The following is a 24,494-nucleotide window of genomic DNA, read 5'->3' as shown; positions in this document are numbered from 1 at the left end:
TGTTCCCACTTCCCCAACATTTGTCTCAGTAGGACATCTTTGTCTTCCTGCTCTGACAGAGTGCTGTCTCATCCAGCTTTGGGCTTTCACAGGGTTTTTGTTGTTGTTGGTGGTTGTGGGGCAGTGATATCAGTGACACAGGGGAGGTACCCACAGGGTAAGCAAAGGAGACTTATGCTGGGACCATTCCCTCCTCCACCTGGGCCCTAAGAGCATGGGCATGCCCAGTCCCTCCCGCGCCACCAGAAACACTGGAGAATGGAGCGCCTGGGCTGTCCTGCTTCCTGCTCCTTTTGTCCATCCAGTGTTGCCATTTCTCCCACCCCAGCTCCTTGGCAGGGAACCCCAGTGACTGAGGAGGGGCAAGGTGAGGGGCCTGAGGCCTAGGAATAGCCCCTAAGACTCCACCCTTCAGCTTTCCCAATTTTATTGCAGTTATGTGAGCTTGGATAGGATACTTATCCATGTGGTTTCCACATCCTTAAAACACGGCCAATACTGTAGTTCATAGTCCACCTCCGAGCCCTTGGAAGTGCTCAAGAAATGACACCCTTTCCATTGTCATTCTTTACTTTGGGTTCATGCCAGTGGCTCTTCCCCATCCTATTTCAATTTCCTATGCATTTTTAGAGCCCCTTTTTATACCTATAAACACAACATACAATGGGATATGTGTACTTCAAGACCTTGATTACATTCTTCAAGCTGTGCAACATTCTCACTCCTTTCAAGCAAGCCCTCCACCGGTCAACAACTCCCAAACCCACCTCACTGCCGTTGAGTTGATGCTGACTCAGAGTGACCCTTTAGGACAAGGTCGAACTACCCCTGTGCGTGTCTCAGACGAATTCTTTAAGGAAGTAGAAAGCCCTGTCTTTCTCCTGCAGAGCGGTTGGTGGTTCTAACTGCTGATCTTGCAGACCAATATGTTAGACACGGTTCTCTAGAGAAACGAACCAGGACACTCTTGATTTTATGTATGTAGATAACATAAGAAATAAACAGCTAATTAATCTACAGAGCAGTACAAATGGCTCAGCGCAACTCGCTCCCATGAGACAGCTAACACACTGCAGTCTTTCAGGTCTTGAGAGCTGGCAGGTAGTCCTCTGTAGAGCAATTCAGGCTATCCGGCCACAGGCATCAAACAGCAAGGCAGGTCACCAGCAGTCAGCCAGATGACAGCATCCGACAGTCCCCAGCTCAAGCTATGTATACTCCAGTAGTGTGGCGAATCAGGTCTTGAAGGAACCTCAAACTGCAGTGACACAATCCACAGGTTAGGTGTCCCACAGGTAGTGTAGCTTGCAAATTGAGGTACAGAACCAGCTAAGGCAGCCGGACACTGGTCCGATCATCAAAGAGCAAGAGACAAGAAAGGCAAGGCTTGCCAAGCCATTTATCTCTCCACCCTTCAGTTAATCCCACCTGTGTTCATTGACCAGGTTGGCACAATAAATCTACCTATCACACAAGTGTTAACGTTCCAACAAAAACTCACTCCCATCCAGTCGATTCTGATTTATAATGGCCCTATAGACATCAATGAATTCTAAGCAAAACCTCCCACGTTCCCCTCCTTTCTATCCCTGATAGACACTGATCGCTATGGGTTCCACATCATTATTTATTTCATGTAAGTGATGTCATGCAGTATTTATCCTTTCATGTATGCCTTAATTCACTCAGCATAATGTCTTCGAAGTTCAGCCTGCCGTGGTATGCATTAAGACTTTATTCCTTCTCGTGGCTGGGTGATATTTCCTTAGGTGTACATCCTACGCTTCATTATTTCATCTGAGCATTTGCGTTGTTTCCACTTTTTTGGACGATTGTGAGTAGTGCTGCAATGAACACAGTTGTAAGTGTGTCTGTGTGTGTCATCGCTCTCAGGCGTGTTGAGTGTGTGCCTCGGAGCGGAATGGCCAGTGAATCTTAATTATGTAGTGCCCCTTCCACACATGATTTTTCTTTTCAAAAATTTCTTGACTATTGCTATATATTTAGTTTTCTTTTGGAGTTGAATGTAAAATTACTACATTCTAAGGCGTGGGGGGAAAAGAACTATCAAAATTCTGATTAAAATTTCATCAAATTTTATGTATAAAAGGGGAGATTTGACATCTTTACACAATAGGATCTTCTCATCTTCAGTGTGACTCTTGCCTATTATTTTAGGTTTGGCTTTATGCCCTTCAATAAAAAGTTAATTATGCTGATTTGTAAGCATTGATTTTTCTAGCTTCTGTTAGGGAGGTGTCTGGCCCTCTTTCCTCTGCAAGGATAGAGCCATAGAGATAGTCCCAGAGTTTCATTAAACACCTGTAGACATGCTCTTTTTCTAAATCATCAAACGAGTTTTGTGGGGTGAGTTTCATCATTTCAATCCTACTAGACAGTGTGAACAAAGTCACCACTTTTTGTTTCCTTGGGCATGTGGTCTGCTGAATACAGAACCACGCTTCCATCAAAGCCATTGCTCTGGGTGTCAGAGCCATCTAAAGCTGGAAGATAGAACCCCAGGATCATCAAGGCAGAAGGGCCACCAGTGGAAGATGTTCAAGATCTCTGTCTGCAGTGGTTGAGGCTGAGACCAAAGGTACCAGAGGCTGCGGTACAGAGAACATGAGACAGAACAGAGGAGCACCAAGACTTTAAGACTGTGAGGCATTCTACTCAAGTACTCCCTCAACACAATAACACTTTGTTCTATTAAACAAGCATTCCATGATGCTCCCCTTCCCGACACAATCACTAAAGACAAAGTGGGTGCATAAGCATATGTGGTGAAGAAATCTGATGGTGCCCGGCTATCAAATGATATAGCATCTGGGGTTTTAAAGGCTTGAAGATAAATAAGTGGCCATCTAGCTGAGAAGCAACAAAGCCTACATGATCACACATAGCCTGTGTGATCATGAGGTGTTGATAGGATCATGTATCAGGCATCAAATAATGAAAAAATCATATCAGTGTGAATGAGGGGGAGTACAGAGTGGAGACACAAGCACATTTGTAGGCAACTGGATATCCCCTTACGGAAGGTTCTCGGAGAGGAGACAAGCCAGTCAGGGCGCAGGATAGCACTTATGAAACACAACTTTCCTCTAGTTCTGTAATGCTTTCTCCCCTGAACTATCATGATCCCAATTCTACCTTACAAATCTGGCTAGACCAGAGGATGTACACTGGTACATATAAGGAAACACAGGGAATCTGGGACAGATAAACTCCTCAGGACCAATAATGAGAGTAGTGATACCAGGAGGGTAAGGGGAAGGTGGGGGGAGAAAGGGGGAGCCGGTAAAAATGAACTACATATAACCCCCTCCCTGGGGAATGGACAACAAAAAAGTGGGTGAAGGGAGACACTGGACAGTATAAGACATGAATAATAATAATTTGTAAATTATCAAGGGTTCATGAAGGATGAAGGTAGGGGGAGGGAGGGGTAAAATGAGGAGCTGATACCAAGGGCTCAAGTAGAAAGCAAATGTTTTGAGAATGATGATGGCAACAAATATACCAATGTGCTTGACACAATGGATGTGTGTGTAGATTGTTATCAGAGTTGTATGAGCCTCCAATAAAATGATTTTAAAAAAGCAGAAGAAAAAACAAAAAGACTGTGCGGCAGACCAGTGGGCTGGCTTCTTGGCCCATGGAGGCAGAGGGACCACATGACTGAGAGGCTGAGGCCTAGAGAGAGACTTGGCTGCTGACTAAGGAAAGATGTTACGGTGACCGATGACAGTATCCTTAATACTTTCTGGTCCTGGTTTTTAACTTCCCTATAAATCCCCGTCATTGGGAGTGCTGCCTGTGAATTCTGCATGGCAATTGCAACAGGTTATCAAACCCAGCATGGGAGTAGAGTCTCCAGGAGGAATGGCCGGTGTCAGCATAGGCAAAGCAGGGCAGAGGGTGTAGGCATGTCTGACCTCTGCCTGTGGCAATAGGAAAGCCAGGGGAGATCAGACATCACCCCCATGCCGTGCCCCCTGAAGGAAAGTAATCGTTTTAAGACACTTATATATTAGACATATGTGTTTTCACTCAATCTAAAATTTGGTAACTCTTCTTCCAAATGAGGAACTTGAGGCAGAGAGAAATTAAAGTGATGTGACTAAGGCATGCAGTAAACAGAGAGCTAGGACTCAAACCCCAGGCGTGTGATTCTAAATCTGAGATTCTCATGGGCCAATGTCTGCCATGGCTTCCTGCTGCTGGCTTTTTCTTTCTGCATTTGTCATTTGTCACACACCAAAAAGTACACTTTGGACCAACCCATTTATTTCCTGGGGCAGGCTACCATGATCTAGTCTAGTTTCCGGGCCAGCATTGGAATGGCCCGGCACCATGCTGCCCTTTCTGAGAGTCAGTGCACACTGGTTTGATTGATTCTGTTGCTGTTGGATGCGGTTTCAAGGTCCAGCTGCCTGGTTATAAAGAGGCCGACGGTGGGATGGAGGCTGTTGGAGGTCACTGTTTCTCCTGTTCCTGCTGTTTTATCAGCTGGCTATCAGGGTTGAGGCACTCCAAAGCCAGGGTAGGTTGTCAAGTTCATTACTACATGATTCAAGGGAGCGACAGAAAGGATGAGAATCACAGAGCGATCAGAGAAGGCATCTGGATGGAGTGCCTGCCCCCTTTGGCACGATGGCCTGCAAAGAGCCTTCTCTGGCAGCAGCCTTGGCCATTAGTAAGGTTGTCAGGTGCTGTGTTTTTCCTGGGTTTGTGCATCGATCTTCTTATAATAGCGGCTTATTATTGACCCTTTGACCTTTTCCATAGAAACAGGATGCCAGATGCTGTTGTTTTTCCATGGTAACCACTTGCATGTGGAGGCAGATCTTTAACTCCCTTTTCCTGATAAGTGTATGTTAATATCCCTGCATTCACTGCCACTCCTGTATCTTGGTGGGATGGATCTTGTGGCAGAATCTGAGTCTGAGAGAGACCCCTTAAAGTCCAGCCTCTGGCGCAAGGCAGATGAATATTAGTTCAGCATCAAAAGGTTCCTGAGGAACGATGGGGCTTCTAGAGGGGCAGGTGGGTCTGTGAATGGGAAACATTCTATTTCAGTGGAGGTGATTGCTTCATACACAGAGACTTCACATACTACTATTGTAGCTAAAAACACTTTGTTCTTTTAAGAGGAAAGAGTTGAAATCATTGGTCATTGCTGCTTAAGAGGGACTCATCTTTTTTCTGGAAGACTTTCAGAATTGAATGTGATTTACTTGCTTTCTTAGATTGTTTGGGAAGGAACATGATGAAAGGGAGGGCTCGACAAATAGAGTACATTTCTGAAACAAGGGCGGGTGGGGTGGAGACCCACAGCCCATCTGTGGACAATTGGACATCCCCTCTCAGAAGAGTCACAGGGAAGGGACGAGCCAGTCGGGGTGCAGCACAGCACCAACAAAACATGTAGCATTCGGCTAGTTCGTTAATGCTTCCTGCCTCTCACTTGCATGACCCTGGTTCAGTCTTACGAATCTGGCTAGACTGGAGCATGTACACTGGTACAGATATGAGCTCTTGACACACTGAGTCCAGGACAGATAACCCCCTCAGGACCAATCATGAGAGTAGTGATACCATTAGCATAGAGGGAAGGTAGAAGGGGGAGAAAGGGGGAACCGATCACAATGATCAATGTGCAAGCCCCCACCCCACCCTGGGCGCAAACAACAGAAATGTGGGTGAAGGGAGACAGCAGATGGTGTAAAATATAAAAATAAAAATAATTTATAAATTTTCAAGGGTTCATGAGGGTTTGAGGTTGGGGGAGGGAAGGAAAAAAAAAGAGGAGCCGATACGAAGGGCTCAAGTAGGAACAAAATGTTTTGGAAATGATGATTGCGACATATTTACAAATGTGCTTGATACCATTGATGTATGGCTTGTTATGAGAGCTGTAAGAGCCCCCAATAAAATGATTTATTAAAATTGAGGGGGGAAAAAAGAAAAGAAAAATAGAGTGCATTTCATTGAAACTCAGTAAGTATTCCTAGACCTCCCAACTAAGACGGTCATGCTGCACAAATCCAGCACAGTGCCGGCTGTGGAGCAGTACAAGGTCTCACATGTGACTCCCTGCATACCACAGCATTGGAGGAGCCCAGTAGAGGGTTCAGGTTCATGAGACGGAGACCAGAGATCTTAGGCGTGTTTTGGGGATGGACTAGGACCTCTTAAGCAAAAGTACTCAAATTATTAAACTTGGAAAGGGACAATGCTTAGTACTCTGTTTAGAACCCACTGAGACCGATACAGGAATCTGGTTAATAGAACTTAAAGAATTACCTTTGCCACTAAGAAATCTGACCTCAGAGGATGTAGTCTATGACTGTCAGCAAATGATTTTCCAAAAATGACCCCCTAGAGCCAGAACGATTTCCTCGTCTGCCACAGCTTGCACTAGAGAACTGGAGATGTCTCCTCCCCTTAGCCTCCCCTTTGACCACCTATGCCTCCCCCCCCCCCAGCATTTATATCATAGGGAAGTAGAGAGGGATGCAGACAAATCTCTAGCAAAGCAGGAGATGAAAGGGCCAAGCTATGCATATAATTTCCTGTTTCCCAAAACCTTCAGGGGGAAAAGCCCGGGCACGAATTTTAAAAAAATCATTTTATTGGGGGCTCATACAACTCTTATCACAATCCATCCATCCATGTGTCAAACGCATTTGTACACTTGTTGCCATCATCATTTTCAAAACATTTTCATTCTACTTGAGCCCTTGCTTTCGGCTTCTCATTTCCCCCTCCCTCTCTCATCCTCCCTCCCTCATGAACCCTTGATAATTTATGAATTATTATTAATTTTTCATGTCTTACACTGATTGATGTCTCCCTTTACCCACTTTTCTGTTGTCCGTCCTCCTGGGAGGGGGTATATGTAGATCATTGTGATAGGTTTCCCCTTTCCCCCACACCTTCCCCTTCCTCTCTTGGTTTGGCTACTCTCAATATTGGTCCTGAGGGGTTTATCTGTCCTGGATTCCCTGTGTTTTCAGCTCTTATCTGTACCCGTGCACATGCTGTGGTCTAGCTGGATTTGTAAGGTAGAACTGGGGTCATGGGGTGAGGGGTGGAGGTTGGGGGTGCATTAAAGAACTAGAGGACAGTAATATGTTTCATTGGTCCTATACTTCACCCTACTGGCTCATCTCCTCCCTGCGACCCTTCTGTAAGGGAGTGTCCAGTGCCTACAGATGGGCTTTGTGTCTCCACTCTGCACTCCCCCTCATTCACAATGATGTGATTTTTTTGTTCTTTGATGCCTGATTCCTGATCCCATCAACACCTCGTGATCAAACAGGCTGGTGTGCTTCTTCCATGTGGGCTTTTTTGCTTCTCAGTTAGATGGCTTGCTTGTTTATCTTCAAGCCTTTAAGACCTCAGATGCTATATCTTTTGATAGCTGGGCACCATCAGCTTTCTTCACCACATTTGCTTATGTACTCACTTTGTCTTCAGCGATTGTGTCAGGAAGGTGAGCATCACAGAATATCAGGCTAATGGAGCAAAGTGTTTTTGTTCTGAGGGAGTACTTGTCCATCTGCTTCCTTAATACTAAACTTATAAATATATGCACAGAGATCTATTTCCCCATCATCATATATAAATATATTTACATATGTACATGCCTGTATTTAGGCCTCATTAAATGCCCTTTGCTTCCTAGTTCTTTCCTCTATTTCATTTTACTTTCCTCTTGTCCCACTATCATGTACAACCTTCATTTGCTTTTCAGTAATTCCTCTCAGTTGCATTGCCCTTAATCGAGCCCTACCAGGTTTCCTGCACCCTCCTTGCCATCAATTTTAGATCACTTGTTCCCTTGTCCCTGGGTTTGTTAACCCTCACTTTCTTTCCCCCGCCTCCCCCTCTCCCATATTGCCTGATCTTTGGTCCGTTGTTTACTCCTCCGGATTGTTTATCTCACCTATTGTATTTAAATAGACATGCAAAGACAATAATATGCACAAAACCAAGACAGAGCAAAACAAAGCAACAAAACAACAACAACAAAAACCAATGACGAATAAAAGAAAAGCCTATAAATCGTTCAAGGTCTGTTTGTTGACCGTTAGGAGTGTTTTCCGGGAGAGTCTGATGGGGTGCTATGCCCTCACCCGGGTATTCCCTGGGGACTTCATTGCTTTACTCCCATTGCTGTTCTGTTGCACGCCCTTAGTGTTTCACCTTGGTGTGGTGGGGTCAGATTGGACATAATTCCCTCACTGTGTCTCCAGTGTTGTCCCCCATAGCACTATGGGTCGGTGAGAGACGTCGTGTCTCGTGGTGCGGCCGGCCCTGTGGTCCTCTTTGCATTGGCTGCTCTGAGCAGGAATATTATCCTTGGGGTTTGGTGGGCCAGGTGTGTTCCACTTTCTCTCCTTCCCTCTTCATTTGCTCCTGTGTGCTCTGATCAGACATGTCTCTCTCCCTGAGCTGTAGCTTTAGTGCTGTCCTCTGAAGTGAATTCTTCTTGGGGAAGGGGTCTGTTCATGTAATTGGGACTGGGGCCCGCCCCTCAGACCTCTCTAGTGGTCTGGGTACTACTTTGAAAGATGTCCCTCCACAGGGGGATGGCTGGTAAGACAAAAAAATGCTTTTTACCCCAAGATATACCCCCTGATCAACTTACGATAGAGTATAAGGCAACATGTATGGGTGCTCTAAATTTTTGGTAAGAGATGCACATGTTAATACTGAAATGGAATGACTAGAGTAGGGCATGCTCAGTCAGGGAGCATTTCTTTGAAGGCAGTGATTTGAAGAGTTTTAAAGAGAGATGCTTTAAACATTGATCTGTTGATATAGGAAAAGTTCATGGTAAGCTTGAACTGAGGAAAAATGAAAAACAACATCTGACTAAGGCAATGGCCCTCACAATATGGGGGATGTGGGTGGTGTCATCAATCCCAGTGGCCACAATGACATGTAAAGATTAGATGGGGCAGTCCCAACTGGAACACGTGTGCGGGCATTGGGCTCTGCTGATCTTGTGCTGTGGAGGTGAAGGAGATGGCTTTGGGGGTTCTAGCAGGAGGAGCCTCCTGGTGCAAGACTTTCTGAGCTGGGCCTCTTAGCTGATTTATTACTATTTTGATAGATTAACAGTGTTTTTAAATGATTATTATTACCATTAAACTTACAAGCTTAATGTTATCTTTAGAGAGAATATTTTTTCATTAAAAAATGTGTTTGCTCTTTGTTGCAACCAAATGCTGTACGTATGTAGACTGATCAATGTGATGCTTCCTGCTGCCTTAGCAGAAATTGTTTAAAATCCTGCCAGTTCTGACGAGATGACTTAGGAACACAAGTGGCTAATTCTCAGGTCACATTCTTCTTGATTTCAAAATGCTAGGTGTGATGCATAGCTAGTGGATTTTTCTTGCAAAATGCCCCTTTCTTAGGGTGACATAAGAATCAGTTCATCTTCTCTGAGCACACAGAAACGGGCAGCTGATCATGGAGTGGAAAGAAATTGGACTAAGGAGTAAAATTATCCTCACGTGAATATGTAGATAATCAAGCTGTAAGGAGAAAAGATTTTCGAGTGGTCTACTTACTACCTGCTCACACATCTTAGGACAGTGAAGTATTTGACTAAGTAGCCTAGCCCAGCCTTTAACTGTGTTCAAGTTGTATCAGCCAGTCTTCATGGTAATCAGAGGTATCTGTTATTCGGATTGTGTAGCAAGAGTTTATTGTGATTGCAAGCAGAAAGACCAGATGCCCCCTTAAGGATTCTTTTTTCTTTTCTTCCAATTAATTTGGAGTTAATACACCATACCATTCCATCGTTCATTGAGGGGATTTATTTCTTTCTAGAGAAGTTTAGTGAGTTTTTCTGGTTGGTAGCTCATAAAATAAATTATATAAAATGCCGAATACAGGGGGAGCTTCTCTAGTACCTGAAACGTGGGGAAATATATAATGTATTTTAATTTTAAAATGATTATTCAATAGTATAAGGTGTTGTTTCAATTATGAAAAACGTGACAAATGGTTTTTGTTTTTTTTCACTCTTATGTGTGCCAGATGCATGTGAGGCAGGAACTCAGGAGGGAAGAACACACCATCGCTTGGTGTCTCAGTTCATATTGAACACAGAAGAGAGGCAATGGCTTCTATGGATAGAAAACACTGGCTTATTTTCCTTCCTTACGGAGGCCAGAGATTGACTTAGTGTAGGCATTTGGCCATAGGTACCTGAATGGTGACCTTCCTCTGTGGAGTTAGTCGGATAAATTCTGTCCATTCAAGGCGGTGTTTCAGAAAGAACTTGTTTAACCTCCACTCTCCACAGAAGCAAGGGCTGGGAGTTCACCCACATTCATTGGGCTTCCTGAGACTAGACGTGGATGCAGTCACAGCCCGAAGCTTCTTAGAGCCTTCCTTCTCAGCAGAGCCTCAGCTGGGAGAATCAGTAGGAGGCATTGAACCCTTTGGGTTTCTATTATGGGGAGAGGGCTTTAGAACTGTAGGTTCTGATCCTTGCTGGATTGAGAATGTGGATCAAAGTGATGGACTCCCAAACTGGATTTTGGCACTGGGATTCTTTAGCATCGGATGGAGTTTGAAATTAGAGTTTGCCGGGTCTGTTGGCCACGATTGGCAGCTTCCATTGTGGCCCTCACTATTTAGTTACCCTATGTAGCCCAAGGTAAGTCTTTAGGTCATTAAAGCCTTTTCTGTAAGACTTAAAGGGATTTACAGCCATTTTCTCATAGTTTCACAAGGGTTAAGACACCTTTATGAAATCCTTTGAACAGAAGAAACCTCCCACCAACTAGTTCCAGCAAAAGTTTCTATTCCAGAAAGAAAAGAAATGAATAGTGTGATACCCTGACCCCTGAAGGAACGAGTCCATTTTTAAAAAGAATTCACCTGGGTACCTATTCATTCCTGAGTCTTTGCCTCCTTAGCCTCTCAAAGCCGAATGCAAATTACTGACCACCTTTTGCTATTCCTTTCAGGGACACCTGTGTGGTTCTTTGTGAAAATCGCTCCAATTCGAAATGAACAGGATAAAGTGGTTTTATTTCTTTGCACTTTCAGTGACATAACAGCTTTCAAGCAGCCAATCGAGGATGATTCATGTAAAGGTTTGTAATTATGATTTGTACAAATACATTATTGCTTTTTTCTTGCCTTAACATGGCTCTTGTGACAGAGAATTTGAGGTTGCCAAGGCAATCACTGCACAAAGATCGAGATTTAGTCTCTAATTTATGTTGGGTAGAATGTTATGTCATTCTGGAATGTATTGGGGGAGGGTAAAGGGATGAAGGTAAAAACCTAGCTTTGTTTAGGAAAGTATTTGAATATATTTTATATCTTTTTAGATGAAACCTTTCTAAGGAAAGAAAAATTAGCGAGGGGAAGGTAATTGGCCAACTCCGGTATCATCAGACGCGTTTCATGTCTTCCAGTGAGAGACAGCAGTCGCTCTAGTGGGTAGTCCCTTACCCCCTTTCTCACATTCAACTCACATGTATACAAACTTCCTTCCGTTTCATTGAGTTCTAGCCTTGCATGAGAGCTCAAATAAATCTTAGTACACCTCTCCCTCCATGGCTGATGAAGTTTGTGGCCAGCTCTTTCATTTGAAATTATTAATAATGTGACAAGAGTTTGATTGCTGAATGGGCATTCCAGGAGAGAATAAAAAGGTTAGCCTCACTGTTCTGTCAGGGGCTGAAGGTATTAAAGCACTTAGCACATGTGGATGCTGTTGCTGCTTGCTGTGGAGTCTGACTCAACATAGCAAAACAAAATTCCCACTCCTGGACCATCCACACAATCATTGGTATGGTTGAGCCCATGTTGCAGCCATGGTAGCAGTCCACCTCATGAATGACCCTTGATTTTACCAAGCATGATGTCCTTCTCCAGGGACCAGTCTCTCCTGACAACATGTTCAAAGTCAGTCAGCGATGAAGTCTCGCCATCCTCACTTCTAAGCAGCATCCTGACTGTATTTCTTCCAAGAGAGAATTGTGCGTTCTTCAGTAGTGGCTGGTCTACAAGAACACCACACTGGGATACATCGGTTCTTTGATGTTCCTCTTTCACTGTCCAGCTCTCACGTGCCTACAAAATGATTAAAAATACCCTGGCTTAGGTCAACCGCACCTCAGCCATCCAAGAAACATCTTTTCTCTTAAAGATTTTAAAGAGAGCACATTGGTACACTAACTAATGGGGTTCAGAGCACAGTGCTGTGTATACTTAAAAAACTCACTGCCATTGAGTTGATTTTGACTATGACAACTGCTTAGGATAGAGTAGAACTGCCCCTGTGGGTTCTGAGAATGTATATCTTGATGGAGCACAGCAAGCCTTGTCTTTCTCTCTACAGAGCAGATGGTGGCCTTGCAGTCAGCCGCCCAGCACTGAACCCCATGTGTCCTGATTTTTAAAAGCATTTTCTAGCTCCATAAAGAGCCATAGTGTGGTGGTGGTTATGTGTTGGGCTGCTAACCATTAGGTTGGCAGTTCAGAACCACCAAGCACCCCTTGGGAGAAAGACACGGTTTTCCACTTCCCTAAAGAGTTACAGTCTTGGAACCCCACATTTCTGCCCTGCCCTATAGAGTTGCTCTGAGTCGGAATCGACTTGATGGCAGAGTTTGGGTTGTTTTTTAGCTCAGTGCATTAAATTTACTCTTCCTTCTGGTTTCAAGATTATAGTAGACAGGCTCTTAAACAGTATCTCAGTCTCCTCAACTTGACCTTTCTCCTAAAGATTTGTATTTGATTTCTTTTTTCTGATTTGGTGATTGCTTAAAGTAGTAGTAAAGTAATATTACATGATGTTGAACTTACTAATGATTAGATGTCATTTTTTTGCTTTTTTTTTGGACTTTTAGTGTGGTTTGGGTACAAGTTTACAAAGATCAAAATAGTCTTCCATTCAACAGTTCATACTCTGCTTCTTGACTGGTTTCAATTGCCCTTGAACGTGAAGACACGCCTCCCAGTTTGCCCTGGGTGCCCTGTTGCTATCGGTCCTTCTTTCCGGATTCTTTACACCTTCCAAGTCTCGATTTGCATTTTGGACTCTTATGGTTGACTGTTCTGAGGAGTACCTTCTTACCTGGTGTTACCCTTCACTCCGCTGGGCTGTTCAGTTGTTGGTTAGAAGTTGACCACTGGGGGTGGGTTCAGTTTGAGGCGTCAGGGGTGTCAAAGGGCTTAGAGATTCCATTAGATTCTACCAGACCAATAAGTCTGGTCTTTTCAAATCTTTATCCTTCTCTGTCCAGAACCTTTACCGTGATCCTGATCAGAGCAGTTGGTTGTGGTAGCCCTGTTGGTTCTTGCTATATATTTTTTGGATTTCATTTATAAGGGGGTTCAAAAGTTCAAGGAAAAATAGTCTCAAAGGATAATGGAATTTCTCTACAAACTTTTTGAGACCTCCTTATATAGTTCTTGTAATCTTTATGATTTCCTTTCTTCTGGTAACTTTTGGCTTGTTGTTGTTGTTATTCCTTCTCTGAGCATTGGCATTTGGGGAATAGGTGTTGATCTTGGTTCTTTCTTGTTTTGTGATGTGTGTACTTAGTGCTCTTCATTGCCTTCTGAGTACCGCTGCTTCCCCAAAGGTTTTGGTATGTTGTGTTTTCACTCTAAGAATTTAAAAATTGTATTTCTTCTATTACCCAGTAGTTTTTAAGCAGGGTGTTGGTAAATTTCCATGTACTTGATTTTTTTCTTCTTCCTGTTATTGATTTCTAATTTTATATTATTGAGATCTGAGAGAATACTTTGTAGTACTTCAATGTTTTAAAATTTCTTGAGGTTTGCTCTATAGCTTAACATATAGTCTATTCCAGAGAATGATCAATGTGCACTGGAAAAAATGTTTACTGTGCTGTTGTTGGGTGGAGTGTTCTGTACATATCTATGAGACCAAATTGGTTGATTATGGGGTTTAGTTCTTCAGTATCTTTAAAAATTTTCTTTCTAGCTTTTCTGTCCTTTGGAAATGGTGTATTAAAGTCTCTTATTAGTAATATGCCTGCTTTTTTTTAACCTAACAGACTTGTAAGCACTAGATTAAAGACCATAATATATTTGACAGTTTTTCATGTTTTCTCTTAAAAACTTGAAATACACAATTTGGATGAATTGTCATGCTCTTCCCCCCCACTATTATGAGATAGTTAGGCACCATGCAGTTATTGTTCAGTTGGAAAAACATACCCACTAGAAAAGTGCTCCTTCTTCACTATCCAGGGGTCTGCATTTAATTCCCACGAAGCCTGAAAACCCACTGCCATCAAATTAATTCCGACTCATAGTGACCTGATATAGGGTTTCCAGGAGTGTGAATCTTTATGGGGACAGACAGTCTCATCATTCTCTTATCAAGAAGCTGGTGAATTTGAACCACTGACTTTGTGGTTCACCACTCAATGTCTAGCATGCAGCACCATAGGATTCCTATGGAACTCAAAAGAAGAGATACATCACCAAGGTGTAGTGAGATCCTCACTTAGGCTTATTTTCCAGGAATGAAATGCCCTCCTGTATTTAACCTGCAGTAACAATACATTTCCTCTGTGGTAAGAGCTTGGGTGAAGGTGGGCTAAAGAGAGCTTAGTGTACCATGTGCAAAATGCTAGCCCCCACTACAGGAAGGTGGCTAGTGGATCAAACGTCCTGTCTCCTCAAAGTCATGCCTTAATTAGCCTGTCCTTTTCAAAGGCCATGGTGGATGTCTTTAGAACCTCCCACATGCCCTGCCACTATACACTGGCATTTGTTGACTGGATGCTGCTTAGGACAAGGTCAACATTTTCCGTTTCTTGTGTAAGAGCACGATGGTTGCTCAGGCTTTGCTGGTTGCAAGTGTGCAAACTGCAGTTCTGACCACAGGACCAAATCTAGATAGAAAATATGCTGCCAGGGGCTGGCTTGTTCTCCTGACTGGACATTTCTCACGGATGCGATCTCAGCACTTCATGTCCAGCAGACCTAGCATTAGGTCTGCCGAGGCTGGCTGACCCAGGCATTTCAAATTCGCCTTTGAAATGGCATGGAGGGGTTGTTAATCTGATCAAACCACCACAACTCGGTGCTGTGGAGCTGATTCTGACTCCTGGTGAGCCTACAGGGCAGAGGAGAACGGTCCCATAGCGATTCTGAAGCTCCGGTCTTTATGGAAGCCACCGGCCGCATCTTCCTTTTGTGGAGTGGCTGCTGGGTTTGAACTGCCAAACTTTCATGTACTAGGTGAACATTTAACTCCTGCTTCATCAGGAGTTCTTGGATAGTCCTAGACCCCAGGAAATCTTCCCTTAGGTGCTCTTTGGCATGACAGCATGGGACATTTTCACCCATCATGTTAGTCTTTTAAATCAATTCTGATTAGATTGTTTTAAAAATGACTTTTTCTCTGATCTTGCACTGCCTAACTTCAGGGTGGGATGCATCTGAATAGTGATGAGAGAAGCCAGTTCGTGCCTGACATTTCCCCACAAACCGCTCACATTGCTACCCTCCCTCCCATTGCTCCTCGAACCCCCTCTTTCGTTTAATGCATCCGTTCTCACCACCATGGGTGGGAATGATCCAGAACACTGACTTCTTACCCCGCTTGCTTCTGTCCACTTTTTGACTCATTCCCTCTCTAGCTAACAAATAGTGCCCACACATGGTATGAAGTGGGAAATGAAAGTTGAGTGCAATTTGCTCTTCAGTAACTATGAGCTCAGATACTCAGGTAACAATGGTTGTGGGGATGGTAGAGGACTGGCCGTGTTTCCTTCTGCTGCTGTGACGTCACCAGGAGTCAGCACTGACTCAATGGCATTTCGCAACGACAGCTCTGGTGTGCATGTGCTTATTTAAAGGCTGAATGAGTGAGGAGGTCGGTTTCTTGGCCCAAATAAGACACCATATGCCCCAGGGGTATCCATTTTCCTTTATCTCTTGCTGGTCTGGTATTGTAGATCTTTGGAAGTGGGCAGCAGGACCATCTTCTCTGTCCCATCCTCTTCTGAGCCGGGGGGGCTTGGATAACTGGGAGAGAAAAATTAGACTGTATAGCTCAGTGTCTTTCTAAATTGTTCACCAAGGATGAGTCGCCTCTCCCATTTTCTTTCTTCCCTCCCCGCCCCTCACCCCCCCACTTCCCTTACCAAATGATCTTGTATTAAAGGAGAAGATTGATTGTTAAAGATTTGTATATTTATTTCTAAGTTCTGAACTAAATTCAGCCAGATACAGACAACAAAGGGATCTGCAACTCTACAGGAGGTTATTAAGGGCCAATGAGTGCGACTCCCAGGAGTGAGGGTCCTGGCAAGCTGTTTGGATGGACAGCCCTTGTGTGCCCATGTGCCATCACTGAGAATATTTATGGAGCTCTCTGGGAAAGAGACAGGGTAGTGGGTACAAGCCACACCTCTCCTTTCCTCTCCCCAGCACTAGCCTTCTAACGCTATGCCTCAGGAGGCTGGGAAGGTGAAATGTTAGTAACTAGGGTTGAAAAAGCCATTTTAGTGACTTGGTTATTTGTACGTTGTCAGAGAGAAGGTCTTGGGAGAAAAAGTGTAGGACACTTAGTCAAGAATCACTCAGGCTGTGGTCCCCCAGCTTCTCATCCTAATCCCCCGTGTTCAGTATTCTCAGCTGGGTGTTGGCCTATCACCCCAACTTTCCCAAGAGAACTTGTGAGTCCACATCTCACAACAAGACTAGTCTCCCTTTCCTCCTCAGGAAGAATAGCTCTTCCAAGACTCTGCTGTGACTTCTACTCCACGTGACTTGGCGTGCTTGCCCAGGGAGCGAGCCTGTAGATGGGTCTTTTATCTGGTGTTGCTGGACTTTCCGTCGGAGGAACTGGGATTCAGACTTATCTCAAGACCATCTCTTCTGGCCTAGAGAGAATATAGTGGGGTGTAGGCTACAGCAGCCTAGTAGGGGCTTACCAGTTAGAAACCCAGCAGATCTGTGGCGCACACAAGGAAAGAAGCAGTTGTCCTTACTGAGAATAGAGGGGGAAAAGAAAATCAAAAGAGGGGTGTCGGGAGGGTAAAGAGCACTAAGTTGTGCTCTCGCCCCGTTTCCTGGTGAATAGATAGCGAGATTCCGACACCATCAAGGGTCAGCAGAAACCCCTTCTCCCTCTTGTCCAGCTACCCCACTCAGCTACTTTGCATGATTGTGGCATGAAGAAAGGAAGTCATTCTTTGTCTCATCCAGAGGCACGTGGACCAGGGTGCAAGTGCTCTCCTCTCCTGCCTGCCCCCCGCCCCTCCAGCCCTATGACCTTGAATGTTCCTTGAGTAAGGGCATTGGGCGGTACAGGGTTAATAAAAACTGCTCTGGGGCACCCCACTTTAAGGGGTTCTGAGAGCACATGCCAGACCTGCCAGACCTTATATACCCCTGGAAAATTCCAAAACCAAATTCACTACCATCGAGGATAGGGCTGGGTAGAACTGTCCCTGTGGGTTTCTGAGATGATAACTCTTTACAGGAGTAGAAAGTTTCGTCTTTCTCAGGAGGAGCTGCTGGTGGTTTTGAACTACTGACCTGCGGTTAGCAGCCCAACACATAACCACTATACCACTAGGCCTCCTCTCCATGGCAGTAATTACATCTCAAACATTTATTTAAAACATTAAAAATAATCTCTTAAATAAATCTCACAGATTTATTTAAAAGATAGAGAACAAACCCTGTGCTCCTAGCTAGGCAGGACCTGGGCCATTTGCCCGACCCTCTTCCTCCCAGCGTATGATGCTGGGATGCGGGTGATACTGGGTGGGGTGTGTGTCTGTGTTAGGCAGGGTTCTCTAGAAAAAACGAAACCAGAACACTTATGATTATATATATATCTGTTTATACCGCAAGAAGGACTATAACAGTTAATTAGTCCACACAGCAGTATAGAGGGCTCAGTTCAACTCACTTTCACGGAACAGTTAATATACTGGAGGTCTTTCAACCCATATGGGCTGCTGCGTCCAAGGTCAAGGAAACAGACAGTGGAGCCCTCCCTGGGGCAAGGCAAGCAGAGTGTGCCCACAGGCAGCAAACAGCAGGGTGGGTCACCAAGTCAGTAGCTTGGGAGCTTAGCAAAGCAGGCCTGGATGGGATATGGAAAGCAAGCAACGTGAGGTGACAGAAACCATCACAGCCTCAAGCTCAAATGATGTACACACCTGCAGCATGGCGAAAGCAGGTCTCGAAGGAGCCCTAGCGACACAATCCACAGGTTGGCCTGCTCATAAGTAGTGTAGCTCACAGGTGAGGCAGAGAACTAGTTAAACAGCAGAATGCGTGCTCCAACACACTCTGATTGGAGACCAAGAGATAAGGGGGCAGACCTTGCAGAGCCATTTATCTCTTTGCCCTACAATCAAACTGCGACCTGATTAATCCCACATGTTCTTATTGGCCAGGTTGGCACAATAAACCTAACTATCACAGTGAGTGTGTGTGTGTGTGCATGCACGCACGCACACAAGCACGCACGCATGCACATTCATGCACAACTGATTGAAAAACCTACTTAACATACTTTCTTTTCTCGACACGTTTACTGGATTCAACCCCAGCTTTCATCAGAGCTGAGAGAGTCTGATTCTGAAAGAGATTTTGAAAGCTCTAGTTCATGATTCCCACAAATGTGCTCCAGTGAACCCAGTCATAATGGTGCTGTCTGGGGAGGTGCAGAGCTCCCCCACAGCGTCTGTGCGGTCTGCTCTCCGTGAGATTAATGGGACCCCCCCAGGCTAACCACCATGAGGCTTTTTCTTGGTCACCTCCAGCACACTCATTTCTCTGTTTTACGACATCAGGAGCAATGGAAGTACCATCAGCTTTTATTAAAGCCCAGAATTTTGGGAACAAGATGAAAAAGAACCAATGTGCTATTCTGGCTGTAGTCATAAAACTTTCCCCAGATCAAGATTCTTGAAATTTGTACCAAAGACCAATCATCTGTTTAATGCTACTGCCCTCTGGACAGCACCAGTAATGATGAGGCTCCACGTGAGGTGCACTTTTATTTGCATGCTCCCACCCAGTGATCGGCTGGGAGCTACGAAGACTGTGGGTAGAAGAGCCCCAGCCAGTCATCCAGTGCACGGCAGTGTTGAATAGACTGGGACGTGGCCAGGGCTTCACTCTTCCTGGAGGAACTAATCCCGTGGGCCCAAGTAGGCCTCAGGACAACCATGTTGTAGTCCACGGCCTATAGGCAGGTGTTGTTGGGTGCCATTGGGTCGGGTTGGACCCGTAACAACTTGATGTACAACAGAGTAAAGGCCTGTCCAGTCCTGCGCCATCCTCACAATGGTTGTATTGGAGCCCTTTGTAGCTGCTGTGTCAACCCATCTCATTGGATTCTTCTTCTCTTTGGCTGGTCTTCTGCTTTACCAAGCATGATGCTTTTTTCAGTGTTCTTCACCAAACCATCCTCAAGTGCATCTGAATCACTGTGGTCTTCTTTATTCATTGTCCAACTTTCACACGCACATGAGCTGATTGAATAGATCATGGCTTGGGTCAGGCACACCTTAGGAAGGGAGAGTATTTCAATTTCCACTTTATAGATGTGGTCATTGAGCCAACTTGTTGGTAGTGTGAAGCAAGGCAGAGGTGGGGTTTATAACAGGATTTCTTTACTCCAAGTCCAGTACCAGGATGTTTGAGCTTCTTATTTACAGAGGACCTGCCAGTGAAAAATAAATAAATGAAAAATAAAGAGGACCTGTCATAAACCATCCATCCTGAGCCCAGAGCAGACTGAAATCTGCCCACACTTTCTTCCCACCTACCTAGAGTTTGATTTCAGTTCTCATTTCTTTGGCCTTGGAGAACACAATCCAGTGTTCGGCTATTTGGGAAACTTGTCCATAGGAAGCCCAGAACTAGCTGGGCCTTTGCAAGATCAGAGAGTGTGGGGACTGAGAACACCCCGAAGTGAGTGAGCAAGTCAGCAAATAAAGCTTTGGGCCAGAATGAAGGGTCACAGTTCTAGACTCTTTCTAGTTATGTAGCCTCTCTGTGTCTCACCTTCCTTATTTGTTAGAAAGATAGATCATCACTATCAAGTTGACTTTGACTAATGGTGCGCCTGTGTACAGCAGAACACTCTATTCTTGATTGCTGGCATGCTTGAATCCATCATGACTGCTGTGCCAATCCATCTCACTGAGGGTCTCCCTCCCCCTCCCTGGCCCTCTACCGCACTTGATGGTTTACCTTCAGCGAGTGAGCCCTTTTGATGAAGTGTCTACTGCAAAAGCAGGAGAGTCAAACAGTTGTTCTATTGTGAGCCATAAAGCACGTCCTGGCTAACTTTCAGAAGACGTTCACCAGAAATCATCTGCCAGACTCTTTTTCTGAGTCTGTGCTGAAACCTGTCCAATGTGGGTGACCCTGCTGGCATTGAAATACCAGTGGCATAGCTTCCAGCATCCCAGCAACACACAAGCCATCACAGTAGGAGGAGCTGCCAGACAGGTGGTGGACCCTGTTTGTAAAGTGCTACTGAAACCTTCTGCATGCAATTCGTTGGGCTCTGGTTAGGTACAGGGAAGAGCGGGAGGAAAACAGACTACTGCATAGAGCTGAGTGTATTGCGGTGCTTTTGTGAGCACTGGATCTCAATGGTGAGGAAGGCAGAATGCGTCATGGACACCCCAGGGGACAATTGGGTATGTGCTTCGACAGTGTTCCTGGTGATACAAACATCTGTGCTCCTCGGAGACATGGCTGACCCTGTCTTTCCTCTCTCCCTTGGGATCTAGGTTGGGGGAAGTTTGCTCGGCTGACCAGAGCACTCACGAGCAGCAGGGGTGTCCTGCAGCAGCTGGCCCCCAGTGTGCAGAAAGGCGAGAACGTCCACAAGCACTCACGCCTGGCAGAGGTAAGGGCGAAGAGTTAGTTGGCCTGAAACCACACACCTGTGGGTACAGGGGCTGAAAAAAGGCTAATGTGCTTGCTGGCTTGGGAGGAGACTTCAGCATTCCCAGACTCTTGTCTTGACTGAACCGAGTACCAAGATGTGTGACTCTAGGTGAATGACCTGGTTTCTGTGAGGTTGGTGCTTTTTCACATTTTAAAAGGGACTAGGTTGGTGCTTGCCCTCACAAAGAGATCACTGAAGATAGTGGTGCTATAACAAAGTGTGGTGAAGAAACCAGATGTTGCCCGGCTATCAGAAAGATAACACCTGGGCTCTTAAAGGTCTATATTCAAATAAGCAGCCATCTAAATGAGTCGTCAACTAAGTCCACATGGAAGAAGCACACCAGCCTGTGTGCTTCAAGGATTGTAAGTCATAAATTCCAAATCTAAAGGAGGGAATGGTTTCAGAGCTTAAATTGTGAACATGCAGCTTGCAGAAGGCTGTGGATGACAGTGGAAACCCAAAATCCATTGGCAGGTTCCACACATGGATTAAGCCATCAGTGAATCCCCTCTGACCATAGTCGAGGGATAAGAATAGCCTTCCTATCAGATAGAGAGGAGTGTAAAGTCAGTGATGGCAGACCCAGTTAGGTTAGAATGTAATCATTTGATATTCCTTTTGACTTTTAAAAGTTGATTCAGTTTTTATTATTTTCTGCTTTCTCTTTGAGGTCTTACCCTGTTTTGTCTACTCATTGTTGTTGGTTTTTTCGTTTGATTGCTTCCTGTCTGTGTTTTGTGCGATTTTCTGTTTATGAAATCCAGGACAGATAGACCTATAGAAACAAAACTGGACTGGTAATTGCCTAGGGATGTGGCAGGGGAGGATGGGGAGACATGAGGAGCTAACAAAATTTAGGATGAGAAGACATGGATTGTGGTGATGGTTGCACACATTTTAATATAACGAAATGATTAAATTATATGATATGTGAAGCATATGTCAATAAAACTTTTTTTTAAGTGGGGGCAAGGATGGCTTTGTTCTAACTGTCTTGAGGCTACAGGTGCCAGCTCCCTTTGTTGAGCGCACAGGGAAGGGCTCACATGCATGAAGGGGTCTTATTTCAACTGTGGTGATTTTGAGGGAGCTTAAACATTAAGGAAAAGTGGGATGAAAAGATAATGGATTTTTCTCAGGAATGTTTGGAAACCCTCCTTGTATGCGACGTGTAACAAAACATTGACTGTTGCCACCATCTTCACAGAAACAATTCAGTGACATTAATTATATTTCTCCTGCTGGTCAGTTATCACTATTAACCATTCCCCAATTGTCCCATCACCCTTAGTAGAAAGGTCTCAACATGAAAAGGGGACTTGAAAACTAAACTTATAAACTAAAATCAGTTTTGTTACTTGAGTAATACATACTCTTATAGGAAACGAAGACACAGGAAGACAAAGAAAATAATAAAATCACCTAGAGACCCACTAACTAGACGGCATTGTGATAATTTTAGTGTCTTTCTTCATTCTTTTACTTGTGCATAGCCTATTTCCTTAAGTCTAAGAAATATATTTTATTATACATTAATGCTTATGAAGTGGGGATGCACCCAGTATCAGTGTGTATGCTCAATATGTTGTGTTGCTTTTTCTTACCTTAATGTAATCACAGGCCTCTTTCCAGGTTGATACATCTACATGAAACAAGTCATTGCTCTTTTTCACCACCTCTGTGGTTGGTTGTTTTTGAGTCCATTGTAACACATGGAGACCCCCTGAGAGAGAGTTGAACTGCCATTTTCTGGGCTGTAATACCTTTTTTAAAAAATTAACTTTAGGTTATGATTTGGGTGAAAGTATTGCAGAGCAAATCAGTTTTCCATCCATCAGTCCATAGTCACTGTTCCACAACGTCACAGTACTCATGTCACATCTCCTCTGTGTGTTTGCCATCCGTTCTTCCCTCTTCCTGCCCCTTCCTGCCTTTGAACTTTGTATCTGGGCAAATGCTACCATTTTGTTCTTGAATGGTTTGTTGTCTATAGAGTGTTTACCTCCCAGATGCTATTGTGTACCTTATCCACCTGTCTACTGGTTGACAGGAAGCGAGTCCGGTTCCAGGCTTGAAGGTTGGCACACAGGAATAGTTTCAGGTTTTCCACCAGTGGCTATTTGACCAATAGGCTTGGTCTTTTTAAAAAGGATTTTGAATTTTGTTCTCTGTTTTCTCCCCACTCGATCCAGAACCTTCTAATGTGGTCCCCTTTAAAGTGGTTGGTAGTGGTAGCCAGCACCTCAGCGTCCCGAAACTCAGGTGGGACATTAGTCCTTCAGACTAATTGTTTCCCTGCATCTTGAGTTTCTTCACTTGCCTTGCTCCAGATGGCCAGAACCTAATAGAAGTTTCTTAGATGGAGCCTTGCAACCCTTTAAAGCCCCAGTCACTGCTCACCAAAGTAGAAGGAAGCACATTTTCTCCGTGGACTGTGTTATGCCCATTGACTTTGATGTTAGTCCACCCAGACTGGCCTTGAGCCAAGGCCCAGTAACTCAGCCCCTTATAGGGTTTCATTATGTCCTAGAATCTCCGGAACTCTGTCCATGTATACTCCAGTATATGGCTATATATACATACACCAAACCCACTGCCATTGAATCGATTCTGACTCGGTGGCTATGCATTGGGCTGCTAACCAGATGTCAGCAGTTTGAAATCATTAGCTGCTGTGTGGGAGAAAGATGATGCTACAGTCTCAGAAATCCACAGGAATAGTTCTACCCTGTCCTATAGGATTGCTATGAATATACGAGTAAATACACATGGAGCTCTAGCCTCTGTAGAATTTATGGATCATAAGTATGTTGCTATTGTTAGGTGCCTTCGAATCTGTTCCAACTCAGCTACCCTGTGTACACACTACCCGGTCCTGTGCTGTCCTCACAATTGTTCTTATGTTTGAACCCATGGTTGCAGCCCCGGTGTCAATCTATCTCATCAAGGACCCTTCTCTATTTCGCTGCCCCTCTGCTTTACAAAGCACGAGGTCTTTTTCCGGGGGCTAGTGTTTCCGGATAACATACCTGAAACAAGTCTCACCATCCTTGCTTCTCAGGAGCATTCTGGTTATAATACCAAAATGTCCTCTTCCAAGATGGATTTGGGGTTTTTTGGGCAGTCCATGGTGTTTTCAGTATTCTTTGCCAGCACCGTAATTCAAATGCATCGGTTCTTCTTTGGTCTTCTCTATTCAATATCCAACTTGCACATGCACGTGAAGTGACTGAAAATACCCTGGATAGCAGAAGGACATTGGGCCTCTGCTCAAGTACTCCCTCAATGCAAGAGTACTTTGTTCTATTAAATTGGCATTCCATGATGCTCACCTTCCCGACACAACCGCTGAAGACAAAGCGGGCGAATAAGCAAAAGTGGTGAAGAAAGCTGATGGTTCCTGGCTATCAAAGGATATAGCGTCTAGGGTCTTAAAGGCTTGAAGGTAAACAAGCGGCCATCTAGCTCAGAAGCAACAAAGCCCACATGGAAGAAGCACACCAGCCCGTGTGATCACGAGATGTCG

At 44.5% G+C, this 24,494-nt stretch overlaps 1 protein-coding gene across 1 annotated transcript in view; it reads left to right on the top strand.

Moving 5' to 3' along the window:
• KCNH1 (potassium voltage-gated channel subfamily H member 1) overlaps positions 1-24,494 on the top strand; it is a 455,486-nt gene that overhangs the window by 20,188 nt on the left and 410,804 nt on the right. Inside the window, exons 4-5 of the mRNA XM_004699864.3 lie at positions 11,004-11,132; positions 20,805-20,923. Of these exons, the coding sequence (XP_004699921.2) occupies positions 11,004-11,132; positions 20,805-20,923 (248 nt within the window). The remainder of the gene's footprint in view (positions 1-11,003; positions 11,133-20,804; positions 20,924-24,494) is intronic.

Source organism: Echinops telfairi, unplaced genomic scaffold (assembly GCF_000313985.2).
Source record: "Echinops telfairi isolate 266 unplaced genomic scaffold, ASM31398v2 ScPeMD7_7424;HRSCAF=8462, whole genome shotgun sequence".
Classification (NCBI taxonomy): Eukaryota; Metazoa; Chordata; class Mammalia; order Afrosoricida; family Tenrecidae; genus Echinops; species Echinops telfairi.
The sequence above is the reverse complement of the archived record's forward strand: the minus strand, read 5'-3'. Positions and strand labels throughout refer to the sequence as shown.